Source organism: Rhipicephalus sanguineus, chromosome 4 (genome assembly GCF_013339695.2).
Source record: "Rhipicephalus sanguineus isolate Rsan-2018 chromosome 4, BIME_Rsan_1.4, whole genome shotgun sequence".
NCBI classification, from domain to species: domain Eukaryota; kingdom Metazoa; phylum Arthropoda; class Arachnida; order Ixodida; family Ixodidae; genus Rhipicephalus; species Rhipicephalus sanguineus.
This window is the reverse complement of record NC_051179.1, coordinates 33,513,722-33,536,507: the sequence shown is the minus strand read 5'-3', so window position 1 is coordinate 33,536,507 and position 22,786 is coordinate 33,513,722. Positions and strand designations below refer to the sequence as shown.

Sequence of the window (22,786 nt, the reverse complement as noted above, 5' to 3'; positions counted from 1 at the left end):
TATTCTCATAAAAAGTCTAACAGTTCTGTGGACGCAATATAACCTGCAAAAAGTAAACTGCACAAGAAAAAAATTAACACCATCTTCCCAAAGGGAACCCTGATGTGATGCGAAGCAGCAGCGTTGCGCACGGGTGGCGTCACGGGTTGAACGGCGCTTCCACTCTGAAGAAACGACAAGACCTACGCCAGCCATCGCTTCAAACGAATCTTCCAGCGCTCACCGCAGCACCCGCGTTAGCGCCGTTGAATCCGTGACGCCACCCGTGCGCAACGCTGCTGCTTCGCATCCCATCAGGGTTCCCTTTGGGAAGATGGTATTAATTTTTGCGCGTGAACCGACGAGTCAGCGGTGTATCGAGCGGCGGTCGCGGTACCGGAGCGAGCGGCGGTAGCGGCAGGTGTTGCGGGCGAACGGACGAAGCGGCATCTGCGGGTGCTGCGGCGAGCGCGCGGCAGGCGAGGGAGAGAGTGACGTCAGCGCGCACTGCGAGGGGAGCGTGACGTCAACGCGCAGCTGCGGCGTGACCTACTTGGCACCGCTCCACCACCTGCGGCGAGGGGAGCGCGTTGCGGCGCGTTCGTACGGACGCACGGAGGGACAGCGTTACACAGGCTAGTCAAAGAGCTGCTTCGCATCTAAAACAGCGTTTGCTTCATCAAGCTTGCGGTCCTGTGTTACACACAACACAGGAAAATGCCAACTATTAGCTTCTTTCGCCGCCGAATGATGGCGCTAATATCAGCAGACCTCCACTGTTTTGACCAATGCCGTGCTCGGATTGTCATATATGCGAGTCTATGGTCGAGGTTCGCCACTCGTATGACTGAAGAACTCTGGGACAGCTTCTAGACGGGTCACGGGGCTCAGCGTCTCGTAGGCTAGATGTCACCAACGGGTTGACTAATTGCTTTCTTATACAGCTATATCATTTGAAGCCGTGCGCTGGCTTTTAATTATAAGGAGCCCCACAACGACAGAAAGCGGGTTAACGAAGGCTATCGTGCACGGTGGATATTCCCCAACTTTGTTTATTCGCCAGAGTTGCGTGAAACTGGAAAAACGCATAGGGCGGAGCAGAGGGTTCGCTTTGTTTTGTTCATGGCGATCTTGCGTAGGTAACGTTTAACGAACCAACTCCCTCGTCTCGTACGCGAATGACGTTTTCAGCCTGCTGGCCGCGGATTATAGTGAGGACAATGCGAGAGAACAACGAATAACCGACATACCCCCTTCTATTCATCACCATGCTAATCACCACGCGTCCGCAGTAATCAGATTTTTTTTCTGCTTTACCTGTCCCATGATCATTGTCATACAGACGGGAATTCTTATCTTGAACGTTTTCTCGTAGACATCCTCCCCTCTTCTGCTTCCGAAACCAACGGCGGCGTTCATCACACGTATGCTTCTTAACATAGCGAGTCGGTGGCATTCTCACGATTCTGCCCAACAGCTGTTGCAAACATTCATCTTGACCGTTCGACTACACTGCACTAAAAGTCAATGTAGGTCTCACCTGATGATAATTTAATGCCACAATTAGCCTCGAAGGAAGCATTTTTGCGACGGCTAGAAAATTGGGTGTACATAGTGACCGGTCGTTATGTAACGAGGCTCGGATGTCACAGGCATAGGCGTGCACACAGGGTAGGGGGGCAAATCTGCCCCATGCCTTTCCTCAGTTGGACCTGTCCTGTCATTGTTTAATGCTAAGGGGACTATGGCCACGCAGGTTTTTAGAGGTAGAGGCGGCCAAGAACCCCTAATACTGCATTCCAAGAACTGCTTACTACCATGCCCCCCTCCTCCTGATATAGAACTCGGCGCATGCCCATAGTCGCGGGCATCTTATCGCGCATAAGGTTGTCGTGTTGCTGTGGTGAGCGAAAACTTGAGCCTGCTCCCGCCTCGAAACAAAATGCTGGATGAACGCACGATAAAGCATTATTCATGGTGGCAAATTATTGCTTCCCGTTCGCGCCTTCTTGGGACATCTGAAGAATGCACCGGCAGCCTTTGTCACCTCGTTCGACTTCAAGCTAAAACCTAATTGCAAAATAACAAAATACGAAACAGCAGGAACGAAACTATAAATTATTGCACGCACACGAAGAGAACCATAAGCCGTCGTAAAGAGCTCTGCAGATAATCGGTTTATAGGGTCATGATGAAGACAACGCTCTTATCATCAAGGAAACGCAGGCGCTTTCTTGTATTTTAGAGCGAAAGTCGAATCCACATTATAACACAATATCTTCAACACAGGCCGTAAAGGTCTGATACGAACAGCAGAATGTGAAAGAAATACGAGTGTTTTGTCGGAACATGTCGCTTTCACATGTAAAGTACGGTCAAGTGTTTGAAGTTTGCAACGTCATAACAACGCCAACCACAGCAACGAAAGGTTATGCGTTCCAAAACGGAGTGCACGGCTGTGTTTAAGGCGCATGTGTTCTGGGGAAGCATAAAGCTGAAAGGAACGTAGTTGAATACGTACATACATTACATATGCAACAACAAAAGAAAGCGATAGCCGTTTAGGCACCCGCGGTATCGCATCGTCACAAATAATGGCAGTATCTTTCCAGCGGTCACGTGGGACACCGGTATACCATTGGGCAGCGGTAATATGCGATCGCTCTCCGATAGCACCTTCAACTGTACGAATGACATTTCCTGCCATCGCCGTAGCGGTCTTGGCGCAGGCAGAAATTTGTTTCGGGAGGGGGAGGTCGCGTCCTTGTTCTGAAGTAAGGGCCGGGCAAGGCAAATGTGGTTGCGTCGAATAAACTTTATTTGTCCAGCGGTTGTTACTTGTGCCCAGGGCTAGGCAGTGTGGTCGAGTGCCATTTTGTGCTATGTATCCCATGGCAGAAAAAAAATTCAGCGGGGAGGGGGTCCCCTGGCTTCGCCACTGCCGTGCTGTCACGGTATCTACGTAACACGCCCGGATCAGCTGCGGATAAGTGGGAAGTGTCCAGAGACGCGAGCGATTCACAGTACATTTGGCTACAAAACTAAGTGACAATATAATCATAGGCACGCTATTAAAAGATACGAAGACAGCCGTGTGTGTGAGGCAGCAACATGCTCATATCATTCTAGTTGAATGCAGGAAACATCGGGTAATCGATATGCTACGACTGATTTTACGTGGCATTAAAAGAAAAAGCCGAGACTGGGCAGGGCATATGTAACGCGTAGGGAAGATAACCAGCGGACTACTGTTCAGTTACATAATGGATGCTAAGAGAAGAGAAGTGCAGTGTGGAACGTTTCATAATTATGCAATAGGAATAGAATGGTGATCGCTGGAAGAGGTTTTCATCCTGCAGGGAATATATATATGCTTATAAATGATGGATGCCCCGACGTGTTGGTTGAAAACCCATGGAAGGCGATGAGGTGTTTCAGCGGACGAAATGGCGTGATCGATGCGTTTGTACGATATTATGCCGCAGGCCCTCCAAGTTGGAGGCTAACAAGCGAACTATCACGCAGAAAATGGCGCACCATCAGTATTACGCATCCCCGGATGCAGGTGCGGGAATCTTTCTCACTTTCGTTTTTGTTTTTACGTTTTTTTTCTTTCTTGCAGCATCGTCTCAGTACACGTCCATTCTGCCGATTACTGCTTTTCATGGAACACGTAGTCTCGAGTTATTTATTGAAATAAACGAATTTTTTAATGACTGTCTTGATATTAAAGAAGTACAATCGAAGACCAAGGCCTTTGTTTTTCTACCTCGAGCTAAATTTGCAATCCCCTAGCAGCCTTTCAGGCTGTCTAAATATAGCGCGACCGATTCTTCCGTTTCAAACACCTCGCACACGACTCGTGAACTTGTTTTACGACCAAGAAACTCAACAGAAGTTTTGCCCGAGGTGGATCTTCAGCTTGATATAAATGCCGGCGCTCTGAGTGTAGAAATCACCTGCTTGTTATCTAAATGTCTTCCTCATCTGGCAAGTGCGATTCCCTTCAGAAACGAGAAACCAGCGTTTTCGTTAGTTGGCCTACCCATTACAAAGAACTCCGGCGTAATTATTCATCATCGGAAACAGCGTCAACATCACCGTCTACGGGGGATAGTTTAAACAGCCAATTTTACGCGTCTTTTCTTCGCGGCACGGTAGAGGTGCCCACCGAGACGCGAAACCTGGCTAGCCAATGAGAGGGCGAAGCTCAAGCGTCCTCCACACTTGACGCAGATAAAGCACTCACGTAGGGATTGAACCCGATGGTTGGCTCATCGGCGAACATGCATATGGTGGGCCTCGCTTACTTCAGTCATGCAGTCTTGCTGGCTGCACTTCACTATCCTTCCCGCAACAAGCACGCGCTCACCAAGAGCACTTATTAAAAGAAACCTTTCCAAGCAATTGCGGTTGGTTGGTAAGTTCACCGCCACCAGGATCCACCCACTCCAGCTGGCGCGCTGACAAGCTCTTGTTAAGTTTCATCGCAAAGTATAGCCTACTTACGAACACACATGTACGAACATGGCGTATTTACGGGATTGTAGGAAGACCCATTTTATCTAAATTTGAAATCCGAAGTTGGGGAGGTCAACCTACAATCGAAATCGAAACTGGTTCCTCCAGTTACCACGGTACAAACGAGAAATCAGGCACGCTGTGGCACGATTACGACAGTACGTTTACGTAATGTCGTAATGTCTCATATACCATACCATATATTCTCCGTGTAACCCGCACCCTCAGCAACGATTCGCGGAAAACTTTCTAAAAATGATCCCCGTGTAGAGCCGCGAAGCTAGCTTTCATGCATAGGTGTGAAGCACTGCCGTGAAACCACCTTTGCACACCGGAATTTCGCGTTTTTTCTTTTGACTTTACAAAACATGCTACGGGACTAGGTGATACATTCTCACTTAAAATATTCCAGCGCTACTTTTTACGAGGACAGAATAGAGAAGTGCGTGCAGGAAGAGGACGCAGTTCAATGCCAACAGGGCATGGGCATCAACGTTCATGAAGAGAGCTTGCTTGACGATGAAGAGTCAGCACGTTTATCGAAATCGTAAATACATTTCCTTAATGAAAGGGCTCGTGCTTTTTTGCCGTGTAATTTTAGGGAGTCGACCTACATTCGAGTCGACTTAAAATCGTGTAAATAGGGTACATATACGAATGTGTGGTCAAGATAGTCATGTGGTTTGGGTTGCCGTATTCAGTTTTCCTCGACATGTAGGTACTATTGGCTACAGCGCAAAACTCTGTACAGGAGATACGCGAGAATATTCGGGGAGAAACGCTTCTCACATATTCCAATATGTGCGTCGGATCTGTACTATTCGTTGAAGAGGGGACTTGCTTGCCTCTCATTCCGGAGTTTCGTGTTTGTGGCCACTTTCGTCCCGCATACATTTCGTGGATTTACGTAGGCAGTTCGGGCACTTTGATATCTCGGAAACAATTACTGCGCGACGAAAAGTGTTGTATCCAATCATAGGTACGTGTAAAGCGCATGTACCTTTTTTAATCAAATTATCATTTGATTTTCTGTGTTGGCTAAGCTTACTGCTTGAACATGTTGGTGAAACACTATACTTTCAGCTTACAGTGATGAGGGCAAAGGGGGCTTAGTTTTTATTTATCGTTATTTCTCGTTGGCAGGCGGCGTTTAAACGTTTTTTTTTAAAGCACAATAGGTTGATTGGGAAGAGGGCTGAAGACAAAACCGCTATACTCGGAAGAATAATAATTAATCAGAGCGTGCATGACTGAGTTAAGTGACAGCGTAACACGACTACTTTTCCCCAGATGAACTGTTGGCTTGAAAGGCGACTGCAAAAATAAACCTTAACGACACGGTGTGACGATATGGAAGGGAACACGAAGTTTGTGCTTAGGCAACGATTACTCGCCATTCGCGGATACTAGTCTGCGGTATAGTAACATGCAAGAGGTACCTTTTCGCTTGAAAATAATGTTATGATCACTTTTGTGCTTGCATCCTGCGTTTAGCCTTCTTGAGTTATGAACGTAATTTCATTGTTCCCTTTAATTTTGTGTATGGCTGTACGTCGGTATTATGTTGCTTTCTGTGAACGCTAATATGTGTACCGTCATGCCAAAATACTCTTGAACATAGGTCGGCAAACTCGCTCGTGAGTCGACTCACTCGGACTCGGTTCAGGCCGTGAGTCTGAGTGAGTCTGGGTGAGTAATATTTTGGCGAGTCCGCCCGAGGAAAATATCTGAGGGAAATATTGGCGAGTCCGAGTGAGCCCGAACCACAACATATTTCTTGGGAGAGTGAGTGTGCTCCACCTTTTATTGCCGACCTATGGTCCTATCTACTCATCTTCAGCAATACTATCAGCCTTATACCGGCTTACGTTTATACTCAAGTCTTCACACATCTCAACGCACTTACGTTCATACGCCACCTCAATATTTATTGATCAGATGCGCCAGTTAGGGGGGAGGGTGCCATGGCCTATCCCCGCAAACATTTTCACGGGAAGTTCTTGATCAAAATATCTCGTGTAAGTCACGTATTTCATAAAAATGTCCTTACTGGATTGAAACAACTAATAAGGTACAACAACAAAAGCCATATCGTAGAGCACCGATTATGTGAGATACTGGCGTTAAAGGGCATTGTCACCATGATCGAAAAAGCTAATGGACTCGTGAGTCGATTCACTCAGGCTCACTCAGACTCAGGTCAAGTCGCGAGTCTCAGTGAGTGAGTCCGGCCGGGTAATATATTGGCGAGTCTGAATCCGAGTGAGTCCAGATGAAAAAGAAAATTAGTGAGTGCGAGTCCAAGTGAGTCCGGTTGAGGAGAATTTTGGTGAGTGTGAGTCCGAGTGAGCTCTCAGAGCATCATATATTTCGTGGGTGAGTCTGAGTGAGCTCCAATTTGCCGACCTATGCTCTTGAATACTTCATTGAAGTGTTGAATTTTGTTTCTTTACCCTTCTCCTTGGCCCGCATTTACAAAAGCGTCTTACGCTACCATCGTTCATAAGAGAAAAAAATTCAGCCAATCCTGACCTGACTGTGGACATATTAGCGGAGCCGACTAACCAACAACTAAAAACGTGGTCCCTTAGACATCCTGCAACATGGACGCCATCGCTCGGGTACCAAGCAAGACTGAATAGCGCGCGCAGAAGTTACAAAGGCTTGCGGTCAGTGACCATGCAGCTTTTTTTTTTTTTAATGAGCTGGCGTGTGAACGGTGATCCGAGAGCCGTGCTCTCTCAGTAGTTCCGCCTCGTGCTGTGCCATATGTAACACAACTTTTTCGGGTCCATTTTCATTTTGCCACCGTCCGAGTCTGAGCAGTAGGCGGTCTGGAAGTACAGGTCGTGCTGGAACATCGTGTTTATGCTGCGTGAAGAGACGCGCAAGAACAAAGCCAGACTTCAGTGCAACGAACCGAACGCTCACTACTACGCGCTATAATGTAAATCCAAGCCCACAGCTCTACTTCGGGACTTCGCGCCTCGTTAATCAGCGACCCCTACTTGTGTCACTGACGGGTGGTGGCCACCTTTTCTTTCCAAGCACGCGATACGATAAGAACGCAGCATCGTACGAATAACAAAGGAAGGTACTCACTTTGCCTTCATTCCCTTGTAGCGGCAGAAAGTCTGCAATGAGCAAGAAAGTAAGTCTGGAACAAAGGCACAGCTGGCAATAATACTACGCTGAGGTAGTGTTCCTAAGCTCATCGTTAAGCACAGAAAGACGAACAAACAGAAACATCAACAAATTTGTTTTTCCCACTTTCTCTGCCTGTTTCGTGACGCCCGCAAAGACAAAAATTCAGCCAGCTCCGCCTCGCGCACACCGATGAAACAGCGACGCTGGTGGCGTTCCCTTCATCAGGCTAACGCATTTCCATGCTTTGCAAGTCTTTCAGACATATTGTATCACTGCTCTTTATTAAACACTATTTGTTAAAGCTTTGAGGTGCTAATATAGCCACGACCTTTTATAACCACAAAGTAGCACGTGAGAAGGTGTGACTATGGTAACGCGCACGCAATTTGTTGGGCTAACTGTTTCCTTCTTCCTTTCTAGTGGAAGTTGTGTGTAGCGGGATTTACCCAATTTCTGTGGCACATACGCATTTGTGATGATGATAGTTTTCCGATAGGCCGCACAGATTTATGTGGCATATACCCGTTTGTTGGACCAACGGTTGCCTTCAGTTTTAGTGGACCAGTAGTGGTGGTGAAACTTTATTGCCCAAAAAGGGGTCCTGAAGGACACTCGGCTAGGTGCCAGGTGCAGAGGGCATCTCCCACGTTGGGACAGAGAGCCCGAAGCTCTCCGCCGCCTCACGGGCCTCCTGGACAGCCCGAAGTTGATCTTCTAGTGAAGCACTTTTCAGCACTTTGTCCCACTTTTCCTTGTTCTTCGCGTAAGTGTGACTCGATGCACAACCACATAGCATATGGTTCAAGTCTACACGTTCACGACACTGTTCACATACATGTTGTCCGTCGTAGTCTGGGTCGATATGCTTAATTCGCCAGGGGTTGGGGTATGAGTTAGTCTGGAGAAAGCGTAACGTTACCGCTGAGGCAAAAACCAGTCAAAAAAGACGCCGGACAAGGGGAAGAAGTGACACACACAAGGACTGGACTAGCAACTGTGCTTTATTAGCTGACAGCACCTCCCAGAAGAACCAAGGCGCATGCGCTAATCACGTAAAACCATGAAGTCAAAACCCAAAACAAGAAAAAGCAAAAGCAGAAATTGGCCTACATAACGGCCAAGAATCTACCGCCAGAGTGACAGGAACTCGCATTCCTTCTGCAGTAATGAAATAGACGCACTGCTTACACAATCATCGCGGTGCGTGTTTATATGATAAGCCTCAAGGATTTCGCGCTCCTCCTTGCCACCCCCTCTACCTAAAATCTTAACATTGGAAAACAGCGGCACACAACCACAGATCTGGCAGTGGCGAGGAAGATTAGCCCCGTTTGACGTGTTCAACGAATTGTGGTGCTCGCGCAGTCGTTCATTCAAGCATCGGCCAGTTTGGCCGATGTATACTTTTTCGCATGTTAGCGGAATCGCATACACAACATGTTTCGCGCAGGTAGTGTACTTGGTTTTATACCGAATAGAACACACCGGAGTGCTAGTGTTTCCGCGAGCAACACGTGCACACAGCGCAGAAAGTTTGCAAGGCGCCGAAAAGACAACATCTACGCCCTGTCTCAAAGTGACTTTTTTCACATTGTGGGAAACCTTATGTATGTAAGGCATCACTACAACACTCTTGCGCTGGGAATCAATTGGTTCTGGACGTCTATTCACCGGCCTTTTCACCTTTTGCAGCAGCGTTTCTGCTACAGCTGTCAAGACCTGCCTGGGAAAACCCGCTGCTTCCAAGCGCTCAACCTGACAGTCAAAACTCGACTTAACGCAGTGGTGGCAACTCTTCTGCAGTGCATTACGGAAGCAGTTACTCGCGATCCCTCTCTTAACAATTTTTGAGTGCGCGGACGAGTAGGGTAACAAGGATTTCTTGCTTCTGGGAGAAAAGCACCAGTACAAATGTCCATCATCCCTAAAAGTAAGCAAAAGATCCAAAAACCTAATGGAATTTTCAACCGGAAGTTCATGAGTAAAAGATAGGGCGTTAGAGCAACCTCGGAAGTAACTCAGAACTTGTTTTGCCGCCAGTGTGACGGGGTCATTAGATGATAGCTTTAAAATGATCAAGAAATCATCAACATATCTAAAGATATGACAAACACGTGAATCATGAAGAGAGCCCTGAAGCAGGTTGTCAAACTTGGCTAAAAATATCTGGCAAAGAATCGGTGCTACGCACGCCCCAATACAAATTCCTTTTTTCTGTAAGAACTGCGAGCCATTGAATTCCACGGTCGTGGAAGAAAGATACATAGTTAACAGTTCAAGGAACGCGTCAACGAACAACCCAAAGGCATTTTGAAAGGAAACAGGACCATTCTGATCAATCAGTTCACACACAGCTAGAAACAGTTCACCATGGGGGATGCTATAAAACAAGTCCTCTATATCAACAGAGAACGCACCATTGGCGCCTGGGAATCCTTCCCTGAGCAGCTCAACAACACCAGAGGAGTTCGCTACACTGTAAGGATCCTGCAAGGTCAAGGATCGCAGATAGCGCTGCAGAAACTGGCCCACAACTTTCTGCCACGTGTCCGCCTCTGTCACAATAGCCCTCAACGGGCAATCCGGCTTATGGGTTTTTGCGGTGAAAAACACCCGAAGTAGTTTGCCTTTGCCAGAACTCACCTTCTGTGACAAGTCAACCAGATTGTGCTCCTTTAGGAAGCTGACCAAGAGGACTTCAGTTTTGAAGGCTTGTGTTGTGAAGGCAAGAAATTCTTAGCAATGGCTTCCGAGGCTTTTTTACCAAAGCTTCCTGTGGGAAGAACCACGAACCCCCCTTCCTTGTCCGCTTCAAGTAGCGTGAGGTCGTTGTCAACGAAATGATTCACAACGCGGTGAAGCGCCGCCGAGCTCTTCTTGGGTCGACAGTCGACGCCTTTGCAGAGAGCATCGACTCCTTCGGACAAAACACGCTGCTGCTCATCCTTCTCAGCCTTCTGAGCTACAAGACGTGCACTCGCAAGAAGTTCATGCCCGCTGATTCTTGGCTCCAAGCTGAACTTGAGGCCCTTCTGAAGAAGGTTATTCACAACTGGTGGTACCGAGGCACCCTCCAGAAAGGTAACGCTGTCACTGTGGACCTGTGGCCGTATTTTCTTAGGTAAAGACCGCCGCACTTGATGCCATAACACCTCAGTAGCTTGGCTTGCCATGCGACGATGTTCTTGCAGCGAACGGACGCCAGCGGAGTCGCTATGCCCAAAAAGGCACAAAAATCCGAAGACAATCATGCAAGAACCACACCTGTCTCCAGCACTCTGATTTCCAGATCTTGGTCATACGCTTCCAGTGGCCCGAAGAAGGCTCCAATAACCCGACGAAAGCAACGAGCTCCTTTGGGGCCGAGTTCACCTTGATGCAATGGGACAGAACGCGGGCTCGGCAGGTGATGAGCGCAATGGTGCTAACACACTTAATGGCCTGGCTTCCGAAAGAATGCACATTTAGAAAGGTACCCAGCGAAGAAGAAATATAATGCAATAAGGTCGAAGTCTGGGTCAGTTGGTACATGACGCTGAGGCAAAAACCAGTCAAAAAAGACGCCGGACAAGGGGAAGAAGTGACACACACAAGGACTGGACTAGCAACTGTGCTTTATTAGCTGACAGCACATCCCAGAAGAATCAAGGCGCATGCGCTAATCACGTAAAACCATGAAGTCAAAACCCAAAACAAGAAAAAGCAAAAGCAGAAATTGGCCTACATAACGGCCAAGAATCTACCGCCAGAGTGACAGGAACTCGCATTCCTTCTGCAGTAATGAAATAGACGTACTGCTTACACAATCATCGCGGTGCGTGTTTATATAATAAGCCTCAAGGATTTCGCGCTCCTCCTTGCCACCCCCTCTACCTAAAATCTTAACATTGGAAAACAGCGGCACACAACCACAGATCTGGCAGTGGCGAGGAAGATTAGCCCCGTTTGACGTGTTCAACGAATTGTGGTGCTCGCGCAGTCGTTCATTCAAGCATCGGCCAGTTTGGCCGATGTATACTTTTTCGCATGTTAGCGGAATCGCATACACAACATGTTTCGCGCAGGTAGTGTACTTGGTTTTATGCCGAATAGAACACACCGGAGTGCTAGTGTTTCCGCGAGCAACGCGTGCACACAGCGCAGAAAGTTTGCAAGGCGCCGAAAAGACAACATCTACGCCCTGTCTCAAAGCGAATGCACTGCAGAAGAGTTGCCACCACTGCGTTAAGTCGAGTTTTGACTGTCAGGTTGAGCGCTTGGAAGGAGCGGGTTTTCCCAGGCAGGTCTTGACAGCTGTAGCAGAAACGCTGCTGCAAAAGGTGAAAAGGCCGGCGAATAGACGTCCAGAACCAATTGATTCCCAGCGCAAGAGTGTTGTAGTGATGCCTTACATACATAAGGTTTCCCACAATGTGAAAAAAGTCGCTTTGAGACAGGGCGTAGATGTTGTCTTTTCGGCGCCTTGCAAACTTTCTGCGCTGTGTGCACGTGTTGGGGTGCTATGCAGGATGGCCCGAGTTTGGCGAAACTCGGGATCTTTCCGAGCTCTGGCGACACCCCCTTTTGAACGAGCTAATAGTACGATAAGGTGAAATCCATCCCTCAGCGCGCGCTCCGTTCCATTTGTTACGATGGAACGCAGCGTCACATCAAGGGCGGTCGAGAAGGTTGGGTGGTGTCGTAAAACTAGAGGCACCTTCTTTCATTTCTTTGTCGTTCCACTGAGTGCAGACGTGCACCCATGCAGGAAAAGTGGCAGAAAGCTCTACTAACTATATTTTTTATGTGTGCGCGGACCGTTTGAATTCATTTTCAAGCGTTTAATGTCTGCACTAAGTATCCTTCAGAATAATCAGCACCGTGGCCTCCGAGATTAGTTCCGACCGAGCGCCTTACAACACCGCGGCTAGAGCTAATCGTCGAGGCCACGTGTATAATCACCATGGTCGGCCTCTAGATTCTAGCGCGTTGCTCGGCCGGCGCACGCCCTCGTCGTTCTCTTCTTCATCGTCTGCTCGGTCCCAGACCACGTGCGCCCGGCTGATTAGCTAAATGGCGGGGCGGTACACCTAGCTTAGTCAGGACGTGCTATGACGAAGCTGATTAGGCCAAATCTTGCTAAGGTCGAGATAACTAAGCCACGTCTTACTAAGACCATGCTAATGAAGTCGTGTAAAGCTAAGAAAAGGTAATCGCGATCATGATAAATAACATGACGGTAATTAGGTGCGTGTAATTAAAACCAAGATAATCAAGACCTTACTCGCCAAGATCGTGTTAATTCCGATCGTGCTAATTAAGATTATGCTAATTACATCTGTACAATTCAGAACCTTGCAAATTAAACCTGTGTAATTAATGCCGTTGTAATTAAGACATTAAGAAGTATTGTTAATTAACACGACGCTAATTATGAGCGTGCTAAGTAGCATCGTGCTCATGAGAATTACGCTAATTACCTCTGTATTCAGTACCTTGCGAATTAAACCTGCGTATTTAAAGGCGCGGTATTTAAAACATTATCAATTAATGCTAATTAACACGACGATAATTAGGAGCGTGTAATTAAAACAAAGATAGTCAAGGCCTTACTCACCGAGGACGTGTTAATTGGTATCGTGCTAATTATTATAATGCTAATTACATATATATTTAATTAATGTCGTGGTAATTAAAACATCAACAATTAAGAAAGGGCTATTCACTATCATGTTAGTTATGACCTTCCTAAGCAATAGCATCAATATTGAGACCAAACTGACACGGTCGTTACTCCGAAGCAGACCAAGCAGACAGAGTAGACAAGCCACGTAAAAAGCTGGAAGAAGCTAGATGATCACAAGCTCCTCCGATGGCCCCAGCCTTGCGCAAGTAGTGCAAGCCTAACAAATTATTTTATATGCAAATAAGCTGCTGAGTAGCGTCCACCGCATGAAACACTTGACAGGCACACCGGCACTATGACAGTCACGAGTTGAACTGGGGCCTTTTCAGAATCAACGAGTTTGTGCCCGAGTTCGCGCGTCAATCTATTTGATTGACAGACGCCCGCGGCAAAGAGCGGGTCCGCCCACCGCGTTTCCTCTTGCCGAGGAGCGGTGCTCACGCAACAACGCCAGCGAGCGGCACGATTCATCTATGAGCTTAATCGCACAGACTATGCGCACACGCACGAAGAACTAAAGGCTATATCATCACGTGGCTACGATGTCTCGCATTCAATTTCACCGCTTCTCACGACGTACCACTCACAGCTATGAAGCAAGTGCCCCTGGTGGGATTTGCGGCGACAAATGTTACTATTACTTGTTTGCGGAGACACTGTTTCTGCCGATTCGCTAATACAAAAAAAATGTGCATACGTGTAATGTAAGTATAGCAGTAACCTGTCCATTTATTCATCTGTAATATTCGAGAGAAGCGAAACGAGCTGCACCAGAGTGCTGTGTGGTCGCCCTTGTTGCCTTCGAGAGTGGAAATTTCCATGCACTAGGTGGAACGATAGAATTTTCCGAAAGAGGACAAACGCCCACGAACACGCCCGTGGGAGGCGCGATCATCAGTTGGCAAAAAGATAGCGCGACAATCACGCTGACGTCGCTGCAGTGTCAAAATGTTGACTGAGTGGCGACGCTGACGCGTTTGCACGCGGTATTCCTTTGAAAACCGCCGCAAATGCCGCGCATGCGTTTGTGACGCCATTCTCGTTCTTGTAGCCGTTTTTATCAACGCTTCTATCGCGCGCTCCGCACTGGCTTCCTATCATGACCGTCGTAGGGCGGGCTCGAAGCAAACTCGTGTGCCCGAGAAGCTCGGGCCATCCTGCATAGCACCCTTGCTCGCGGAAACACTAGCACTCCGGTGTGTTCTATTCGGTATAAAACCAAGTACACTACCTGCGCGAAACATGTTGTGTATGCGATTCCGCTAACATGCGAAAAAGTATACATCGGCCAAACTGGCCGATGCTTGAATGAACGTCTGCGCGAGCACCACAATTCGTTGAACACGTCAAACGGGGCTAATCTTCCTCGCCACTGCCAGATCTGTGGTTGTGTGCCGCTGTTTTCCAATGTTAAGATTTTAGGTAGAGGGGGTGGCAAGGAGGAGCGCGAAATCCTTGAGGCTTATCATATAAACACGCACCGCGATGATTGTGTAAGCAGTGCGTCTATTTCATTACTGCAGAAGGAATGCGAGTTCCTGTCACTCTGGCGGTAGATTCTTGGCCGTTATGTAGGCCAATTTCTGCTTTTGCTTTTTCTTGTTTTGGGTTTTGACTTCATGGTTTTACGTGATTAGCGCATGCGCCTTGGTTCTTCTGGGAGGTGCTGTCAGCTAATAAAGCACAGTTGCTAGTCCAGTCCTTGTGTGTGTCCCTTCTTCCCCTTGTCCGGCGTCTTTTTTGACTGGTTTTTGCCTCAGCGTCATGTACCAACTGACCCAGACTTCGACCTTATTGTAACGTTACCGACTGGCTGCGCGTTAATTTCTTATTCGGGAGGGGAAACTCTCGCCGGCCTAGATAAAAGTGCTTAGTGATCTCTTTATAAGTGTATAGTTGATCCCTGTACTCAATATGGAGTGTATCGGGGGAAACCGGAGTGGACCAGTGGTGAGCAGCGGGATTTACCCAATGTCCGTGGCGCATACCCGTTTATGATGTCCACAAGCGTTACCACGGATCCCGGACATGAAAGGCTCGAGCACGAACTGTCTGTTAACTGTTAAGTCTGTTAAGTCATTTTTCGTTTCCTGTTTGTACCTTGAGCCCCGTATACAAATTTCCTTAAAGGGACACTAAAGAGAAACAATGAATTGGTTTATATTGATAAAATGTGCTCGGAGAACTATTGTGTAGTTTATTTCACTACCATAGGTTTATTATTAGAGGAGAAAACCAAGTTCAAAGTTTCATTTTTAAATTTCGAGCCGAACTTTGTCATTCGTGACGTAAAAGATTTCAAAGAGCATTTAGCGTATTTTGGCGCCACTGGCTCGACGAAATTACCACAAACTCGTTACGTCAAGTCTCTGGCCCTATCAGAGGACAATGTACTTCGGTTTGACCGATTGTGAACTACGTAGGCCCAAGCAGGCGCCGTCAAAATTATGTGACGTCACGGCAAATGGTGCGGGAATTCCAAGGTGGCGGCGCCACCTGTATTTTCTTTTTGCGCGTTTTCTCGCTTATTAAGCGTCTTCTCGCAGCAAGCGTGGTGTTTTCGGTATCGTGGAAGACTACTTTACTAATGCGAGAAAAATCGTTTTGCTCTTTAGTGTCCCTTTAAGAAACATTACGCCAACTCAAAATTTGTGAAAACGCATACGCGTACTTCTCTAAGGTCAAGAAGCCAGCATCCTTGACCCTTTTAGCACCAGTGATTATAACTGAAATTATTAATTTTGTAGGTCAGTTAGCAACGAACAGTAGAAAAGGTTCTACAACTCATATTTAACATCTGCTCACATATGCTGTCAACCTGGCAGAATCAAGAAAGTGAGGTCGCGTGCGAACGAAGAAATTACAGAAGCGCTCGCGCTGTTCCCACAATTCGCTGAGGCAGCTTCTCTCAACCTGCAGAGGTGGGACATTTAGTTTTGTATAGAAAATCTAAAATTTGGCTAATGGGTAGTAATTATATGTCATCGAAATATTTTGAAGTAATAAGGTAATAAATATAATAAATATTAAGTAATAATTAATTTATAAGTAATTCCATGACTAATTATTCTTGATCGAAAAATGTGAGCGCTGATTTTCATATTTTTTTTACTACCATGATCATGTGTATCTCAAATTGTGAAAACCAGTTGCTTACATTGAACAGAACTAATTTGTGTCTGAAAGGCTTAGATGTAACTCTGCCTAGTATGGCGAAGACACGCCTCCACTTTTCCTAACGTTTGCCTTTAGTAAACGTCATCGAACCAGGATTTCACACTTCAAGTGTGTTCCGTATCGGTGTTCTTTTTTTTTTTTTTTTGTTCCCCGTCACTGCTCGCTAATATGCGCTGAAGAAAATCCGACGTTCGAAGACGCGCGGAAAAACGGCAGCTTCGCACAGCACGCGTATAATGCGTCCTTCCAGGAGAGACGGCCACTGTTTAGCAAACTTCCCCAACTTTCCGCTTCATGAGGAAGAAGCCCCACGTTTCATACGACTGCGTTAAGCGATTTGTCGCGAGATCTGTCGCATATACGGATTTGCCACTCACCCGCATCACAGCTGTGAGGTAGATCTGATCCATGTCGGCCTTGGCGTCCTCGTCAAGTCGGTACTCCGGGCGTGGGTTAGCTCTGATCAACGCTTGCTTCCGGAAAAACTGCAGAGTTTAGAAGAAGCGCAAGCGAACTCTTATTAAGGCGAAAGTCTTAGATGCCTCATCGAACGCCAAAACTGACCGTCGGTGTACCTCGGCGTCGGCGTCATCACGAGTGAGGCAAAAAATCGTCACGTGATGACATCGCCAAATGACGTCATCAAGACGTCACAGATCGCCAATATTTGCGACGTCACCCTGACGTCATCGCCCGGTAATTATGACATTACATTACGTGACGTCACATTATGACGTCATCATATGACATTGTCGCTTGGTCAAAGGTGGGCCGATCACGGAGGCAGTGCGAAACCAGGTGGTGTGCGGAAAACTTGCAGTGCTTCTGATCTCGGAGGCAGTGCATGAAATGACGCTAGATGCAGAAAGCTTTCGGAAGGGGACGGGGGAGGATTAAGACATCGACTGAGAAGTAAAATTAAAAGATGCCTTTCGCCTTAGAGAAGTAAGAAGTAGAGGCGAATACATAAGGCACCGAGCGAGTCTTTTATACTTGTGATCATGAACAGATCTCCACTCGAACACCATCTTAGAACATCACCTATACTTATGACGACCGTTTTTTTTTTGTTTTTTTTTAACACAATATTGCAACGGGCACCATGAAGTTCCCATATCTGCCCTTAGCACAAATCGCTCAACTCAACAAGCCCTGCAACCTGACATAGTTTGACCGCCCTTAAATTTTGTATTCTTTGTTCATACGCTTGAGCCATTGGAACACTGCAGGTTCTCTACCGCACAGATTCATTACCGTTTCGTTTATAATCCTCAGCGTATAAGGCCCCGGACGGAGCAGCGCGTTCTCACCGAACCCTGGATGTACGCCACGACGTTGTAGCCAAATATGTCTTGCAGTTTGCGCTCTTTTTATGCGGTACGCATGCCGGGCCGTCGTTGGCAAATTTTCCCTTATAAAAACCCGCTCAAGCGTGATCTGACTTTATTTAACAACGCAATAAAATTTTAATTCTAGAAATTTAGGCCAGTTGGTTCTCATGTATTATCTGCGACATACAGCTACTAGCGCAAACATCTCCACCCCGTCCCCCCTCTCCAAAAAAAAAAAGAAAAAAGATGTTTGGAAAGGACCGAGGGCTAGACCTCAAGTGGAAATTTTATTCAGAGAACATGAGAAGGGGCATATGCTCAAATGAATGAGCAGACAGATACACAAACGAATGCGTCACAAAGGAGAAAGCAGTCTACACGTGGGCTGATAAACGTACTACGTTTGCAGCACTGAATTGTGCACATAGTGCTTACAATCAATCAACAGTGCAGATTTTATAATCAATATTTACGACAAATTTTTATATTTGGAGTTTGGCGAAGCTCAAAGGAAGTATAATATGGGATGTTCTGTAGGAAATGTTCAGCAGCAGAGTTTCTTTAAGCAGCACTGTGCGCCCACCAGCCAGTCGGCCTGTCAGCACCCTTATCACTACGCGGAGCGGCACAATTGACGAAAATGAGCACACGCCGAGCAATTTCACTGGGAACTATGTTACGCGTTGGTTTATTCAAATTACCGCTCATTTTCTACGTGCGCTGCTTTACAGAGCGGCTCCTTGGCCCTATCAAGCTCCTTGAAGATCATTTTGTAATATGCTGAATAAATCAGCACCAGCATCATCATCACTGACGTTATTCAGTATTTCCTGTTGGATTCTCCAGCTGAAGCAATGAACTGGCACTTATGTAAGGTGCCTACTTCCCTCCCCTCTGCCGCGATACCATAATGTCAAAATTCCAACATCCCCCTCGCCGGGAAAAATCCTGGGTGCGCTACTGCCGAGTAAATACGGTACGCCAAGAGACCGCCGCTCCGAAAGTGCGGCAGTAGGTGTGAAGGGAAGGTTGTTAGCTAAGATATGTATCTCGAATAGAAGGAATCAGCCGACAGCCCAGACCTTTGTTGTCTTGTGTTAACGAGACCTGTTAACGAGACCTCTTCAATTAACACGCAAGGGATTTTAGGTGGGCTAGCTGGTTCATGAACATTATTGGCAGAACAGCGCAAACTATGGAACAATGAAACACAGAGGACACAGCGCTGCTGACGTTCAGAGCTGAGTTGATAGTCAGCGTTGTGTCCTCTGTGTTTCAATGCCCCGAATAGTTCGCGCTGTTCCGTGATAATGCGCCGTTAACGAGCGTATTTTGTTAACTTCCTCGGCGCTACACTAGCGGCATCGAGGCTACTCACACCGTCACAAACGCAGAAGATGCGAGTGAAAAGGCACAATCGCCCGGCCAATTAATCCGACTGACGAAGATCCCACTAATGGAACATTCGGGTGGTCGCGTCAGTGCGCTCCGGAAGCTCCCAAAAAATTGACGTAAGAGAGCGACTAAGCGTAACTCCTAAAATAAGCGGGCCAATACAATATGAGGGAGCAGGAGCATGACTTGCATACCTGCTTGTCCTCGTTATAGAGCTTTAAAGCCATTGAATTCACCACTTTCAAACGACCACTCGAATGTACCACAAGTTTGATGAACACGGCGTTCACCGAAAATGGCAATTAACGAAGTGAGGAAGGTAGCAAGGCAGCTTGCAAATTTAGACAACACGAAAGTGAGAGAAGACGAGCGCCTATACCAACTCGGTTGTAGTGGCGCTCGTGTTGTCTCACTTTCGTGTTGTCTAAATTTGCGTCTTTCCTTTCAAGACGCTTCACCGACTAGTCCCTCAAGAAGTACTTCTCAGTAACAAGGCAGCTTGTCACAGTCGTTGTGGTCGTCGCTAGAAACACGCGTTAACTTCGAGGAATAAAATACTAACCCGAAATCCGGGTGAGATGGGGTTGTTTCCTTCGGCCAACAGGCGTGCTTTTATTGTTAGATTCTGAAAGCAAGAAGGAAGAGAAAAAGAATGTATATATATATACAAGATTTATATGCAGATTATAAGACATCATGTCAGCTTGAAACTATGCGCTCTGGCACAATCTCGAGTCTATACCCGGCCGCATTTACGGTGGAGGCGAAAATGCTTGGGGCCCGTGTACTTAGATTTCGGTGACAAATGACGCCATAGACTCAAGCCCGACTGCGTCATAAGCTCGCGGACACGGCCATTGGCTGATATGACCGTGAGCTGCATAGTTAACGCGGCCGCCGCGGGATGCCGCCACGCGTACCCGAGCGGTGCTCTATAGCGCTAGAATTATACACTGTAGAATTACACCAGTGCGCTCGTGATCACGCTGAAAGTGAGCCGCGCGTTGCACGAAAAACAAAACAAAGTGATCTAGATCATGACGCGTGCTGACGTTATCGGGAGTTTGCTCTTCCAGAATGGCCAAGACTGCTCGAGCTCCCGAGGAATAAGCCGCCCGACGTGAGCGTGATCGAGAGTTTAGAAAGACTTGGCAAAACATAAAGAAGCAACAGCCTGACGAAGGGAAGCATCAGCTTCGCAATTTCGACGGCCTTTACGGAGCGTAGCTGGCTCCAATTCTTTTATATTACGTTTCTCGCATCCCTTGTAGTGGCGGCACTGCGCGCTCCGCATTGTATGTAGTGCCGAAGACACGTGCCCCGGTCAGTAACATTTCACTACCGGTCTTAACAAGGGCCCGTGGACTTTCAGCGAATACTTGTTACGTACAGTTTACTATAAAGGTTATATGAACAGGAATAAAGGGTTTCAGACAGGCTAGCTGACGTCTCGGTAGGGGGCCTTATCTTTGTCATGAGCGCCTTGTCATCCATGGCATGTTAGTTTTCTTTAGGGAAAGGAAAAACGGCACTATCAACTGCAACCCTTGCGGAAAGCACGGCTCAGCGCCAGCTGCTGTGTAAGTATACATGCGTGTTACTTTCCTCTCTCGAAAAGCGGCTCCCGCGAATGGAAGGGTGCACTCTCTTCCGTTTTAAATGTCGACCGTTTTCGCGCCGTGCAGGCGTTTCTTGATTTGCAGACACAGTTGCAATTGAGTGACCTGCGCGCAACACGTATTTCGCTTTGCAATAGGTGAATAGGCCGTTCACCCAAACCTCTGGATGACTATAATAATTGTTGGGGTTTAACGTCCCAAAACCACGATATGATTATAAGAGACGCCGTAGTGGAGGGCTCCGGAAATTTAGGACACCCGGGGTTCTTTAACGTGCACCTAAATCCAAGTACACGGGCCTTAAGCATTTTCGCCTCCATCGAAAATTCCACCGCCGTGTTAGTGGATGACCGTTTAAGCAAGCCAAAAAAGTTAACATACTATGGTACACCCGCAGACCATCACCTTGCACTTGGTTACTGCATTGTCAACTTTCAATTGCCTGGGATAACCGGTGTCACTGACTTCCTTAAGTGAGGGCTTTCTTGCGTTCCCTATTTCGATCAAAGATCTCACGCACCGAGCCCTCAAGCGCCTAGGCGCTATCAACTACCAAATACGCCGCTGTACCTTGGTCAATGCTGGAATGCGGCTGTCATATGAGACCGACTCCTAGAACGAATAGCAACGGACACGGAAAAAGAGTGAAATGTCAACCAGGTTAACTGTCCGATTCGTTGTTCTGTTAGAGGGTAAAAGCGTGTTACATGGTTGAGCACCACACGTGTGTGTGTGTGTCCCCCTCCCCACCCCCCCCCACCCCCCAAAGAAAAAGAGAAAAGTGATGCGTACCGTTTTGTCGGGGTTGAAACATCTGAAGTGCCAGTTCATCTTGCCCACTGCGTATGTGCCAGGCCACATTTGCGGATAGCTATATCCTGTCTTCGCGTAGCTTCCTGCCATAAAGAACGAAAATTGCAACGGCAGCGGCGTTACACAACAAAAAGCAAATCAAGTTCACTCGCGTTTTCAGTCAGTCAAGACAAGTAGCCATGCACCACAGTGTAGTCAACTGCTACAAAGCATATGCCATATATGCAACCATTCTACGTCAAACAGCCTCACACAACATGCCTATGGAGTTTACTGCCTCTGGCTCTCTTGTCAGAGCATAACACGATAGCACATAACACGATAGTCAAGCACGAACTATAGCGTGGTCCTTGAACGTTTGCTGTCGACTGTACGTGCGTTGCGCACAAGACAAGCGCGAATCCAAACACGATTAAATTGCCTCACGAATCAAACATAGTTACATACGGCTAGACACCACGAAAAGCGACCACAGGCGGCCCTTAACAGTACTTTTGAGGAGAGGGTTGATGGGCCCCTAAACCACTCCAGAGTTCAAGGACGAGAGAATGGCTTCCTTCTCACCTTTACTAGCCTTACTAAGGGCATTATATCCACCTCGCCACTTATTTCTTCATAAAACACGTGGGAAAAAAGCGGGGAGTAGCTTGCATTAGCTGCGCAAGGCTAAAGACACGGCGGAGCTGATCGGCACCTAGCTGGTTCTGGTGTTTCGAGGTTATGACAAAACTTTGAATCGTTGATCTGCATGCGGCTGTTCCACGTCTCGGTAAATCACATCAACGTGGCCCTCCACAGCATTTCGTCGTGGTTAACGTCCACGGTGTGGCTATGCAGCGACCTCACGTTGAGCAATGCGGGTGAGCGGAGCCAAGCGCATGTGCGCTGTGGTGACATCACGGCGCATGCGCAGTCGTGCGCACCTGGCAGGAGCTCGGCGGGACCGTGTCTGGGCTCGCGAAACAGGCGCACAGCTGTGCAGAGCGGTGCCACCGGTTGCTAGGCAACGCGCGGTGACGTCATTGCTGGGCGGAGTTTGTACGCGACGGCTGGACCAACGCTCGGCTTAAACAGCCCTGCTGTTAAGGTCAGCACTAAGCGTTGAGCGTGTCAAAATTTCGCGACTTTCGGCTACACGC

At 47.5% G+C, this 22,786-nt stretch overlaps 2 protein-coding genes across 2 annotated transcripts in view; one reads left to right on the top strand and one right to left on the bottom strand.

Moving 5' to 3' along the window:
• LOC119389741 (alpha-amylase 4N-like) overlaps positions 1 to 9,893 on the top strand; it is a 294,142-nt gene extending 284,249 nt beyond the window's left edge. Inside the window, exon 8 of the mRNA XM_049414532.1 lies at positions 9,882 to 9,893. The gene's annotated coding sequence lies outside the window, so the exon portion shown is untranslated. The remainder of the gene's footprint in view (positions 1 to 9,881) is intronic.
• The window catches only part of LOC119389731 (uncharacterized), a 63,419-nt gene continuing 47,805 nt past the window's right edge, over positions 7,173 to 22,786 (bottom strand). Inside the window, exons 18-22 of the mRNA XM_037657103.2 lie at positions 21,627 to 21,730; positions 19,778 to 19,840; positions 16,867 to 16,974; positions 7,603 to 7,634; positions 7,173 to 7,371 (exon numbers count right to left, since the gene is read on the bottom strand). Coding sequence (XP_037513031.1) covers positions 7,242 to 7,371; positions 7,603 to 7,634; positions 16,867 to 16,974; positions 19,778 to 19,840; positions 21,627 to 21,730 — 437 coding nt within the window. The 3' untranslated portion in view covers positions 7,173 to 7,241. The remainder of the gene's footprint in view (positions 7,372 to 7,602; positions 7,635 to 16,866; positions 16,975 to 19,777; positions 19,841 to 21,626; positions 21,731 to 22,786) is intronic.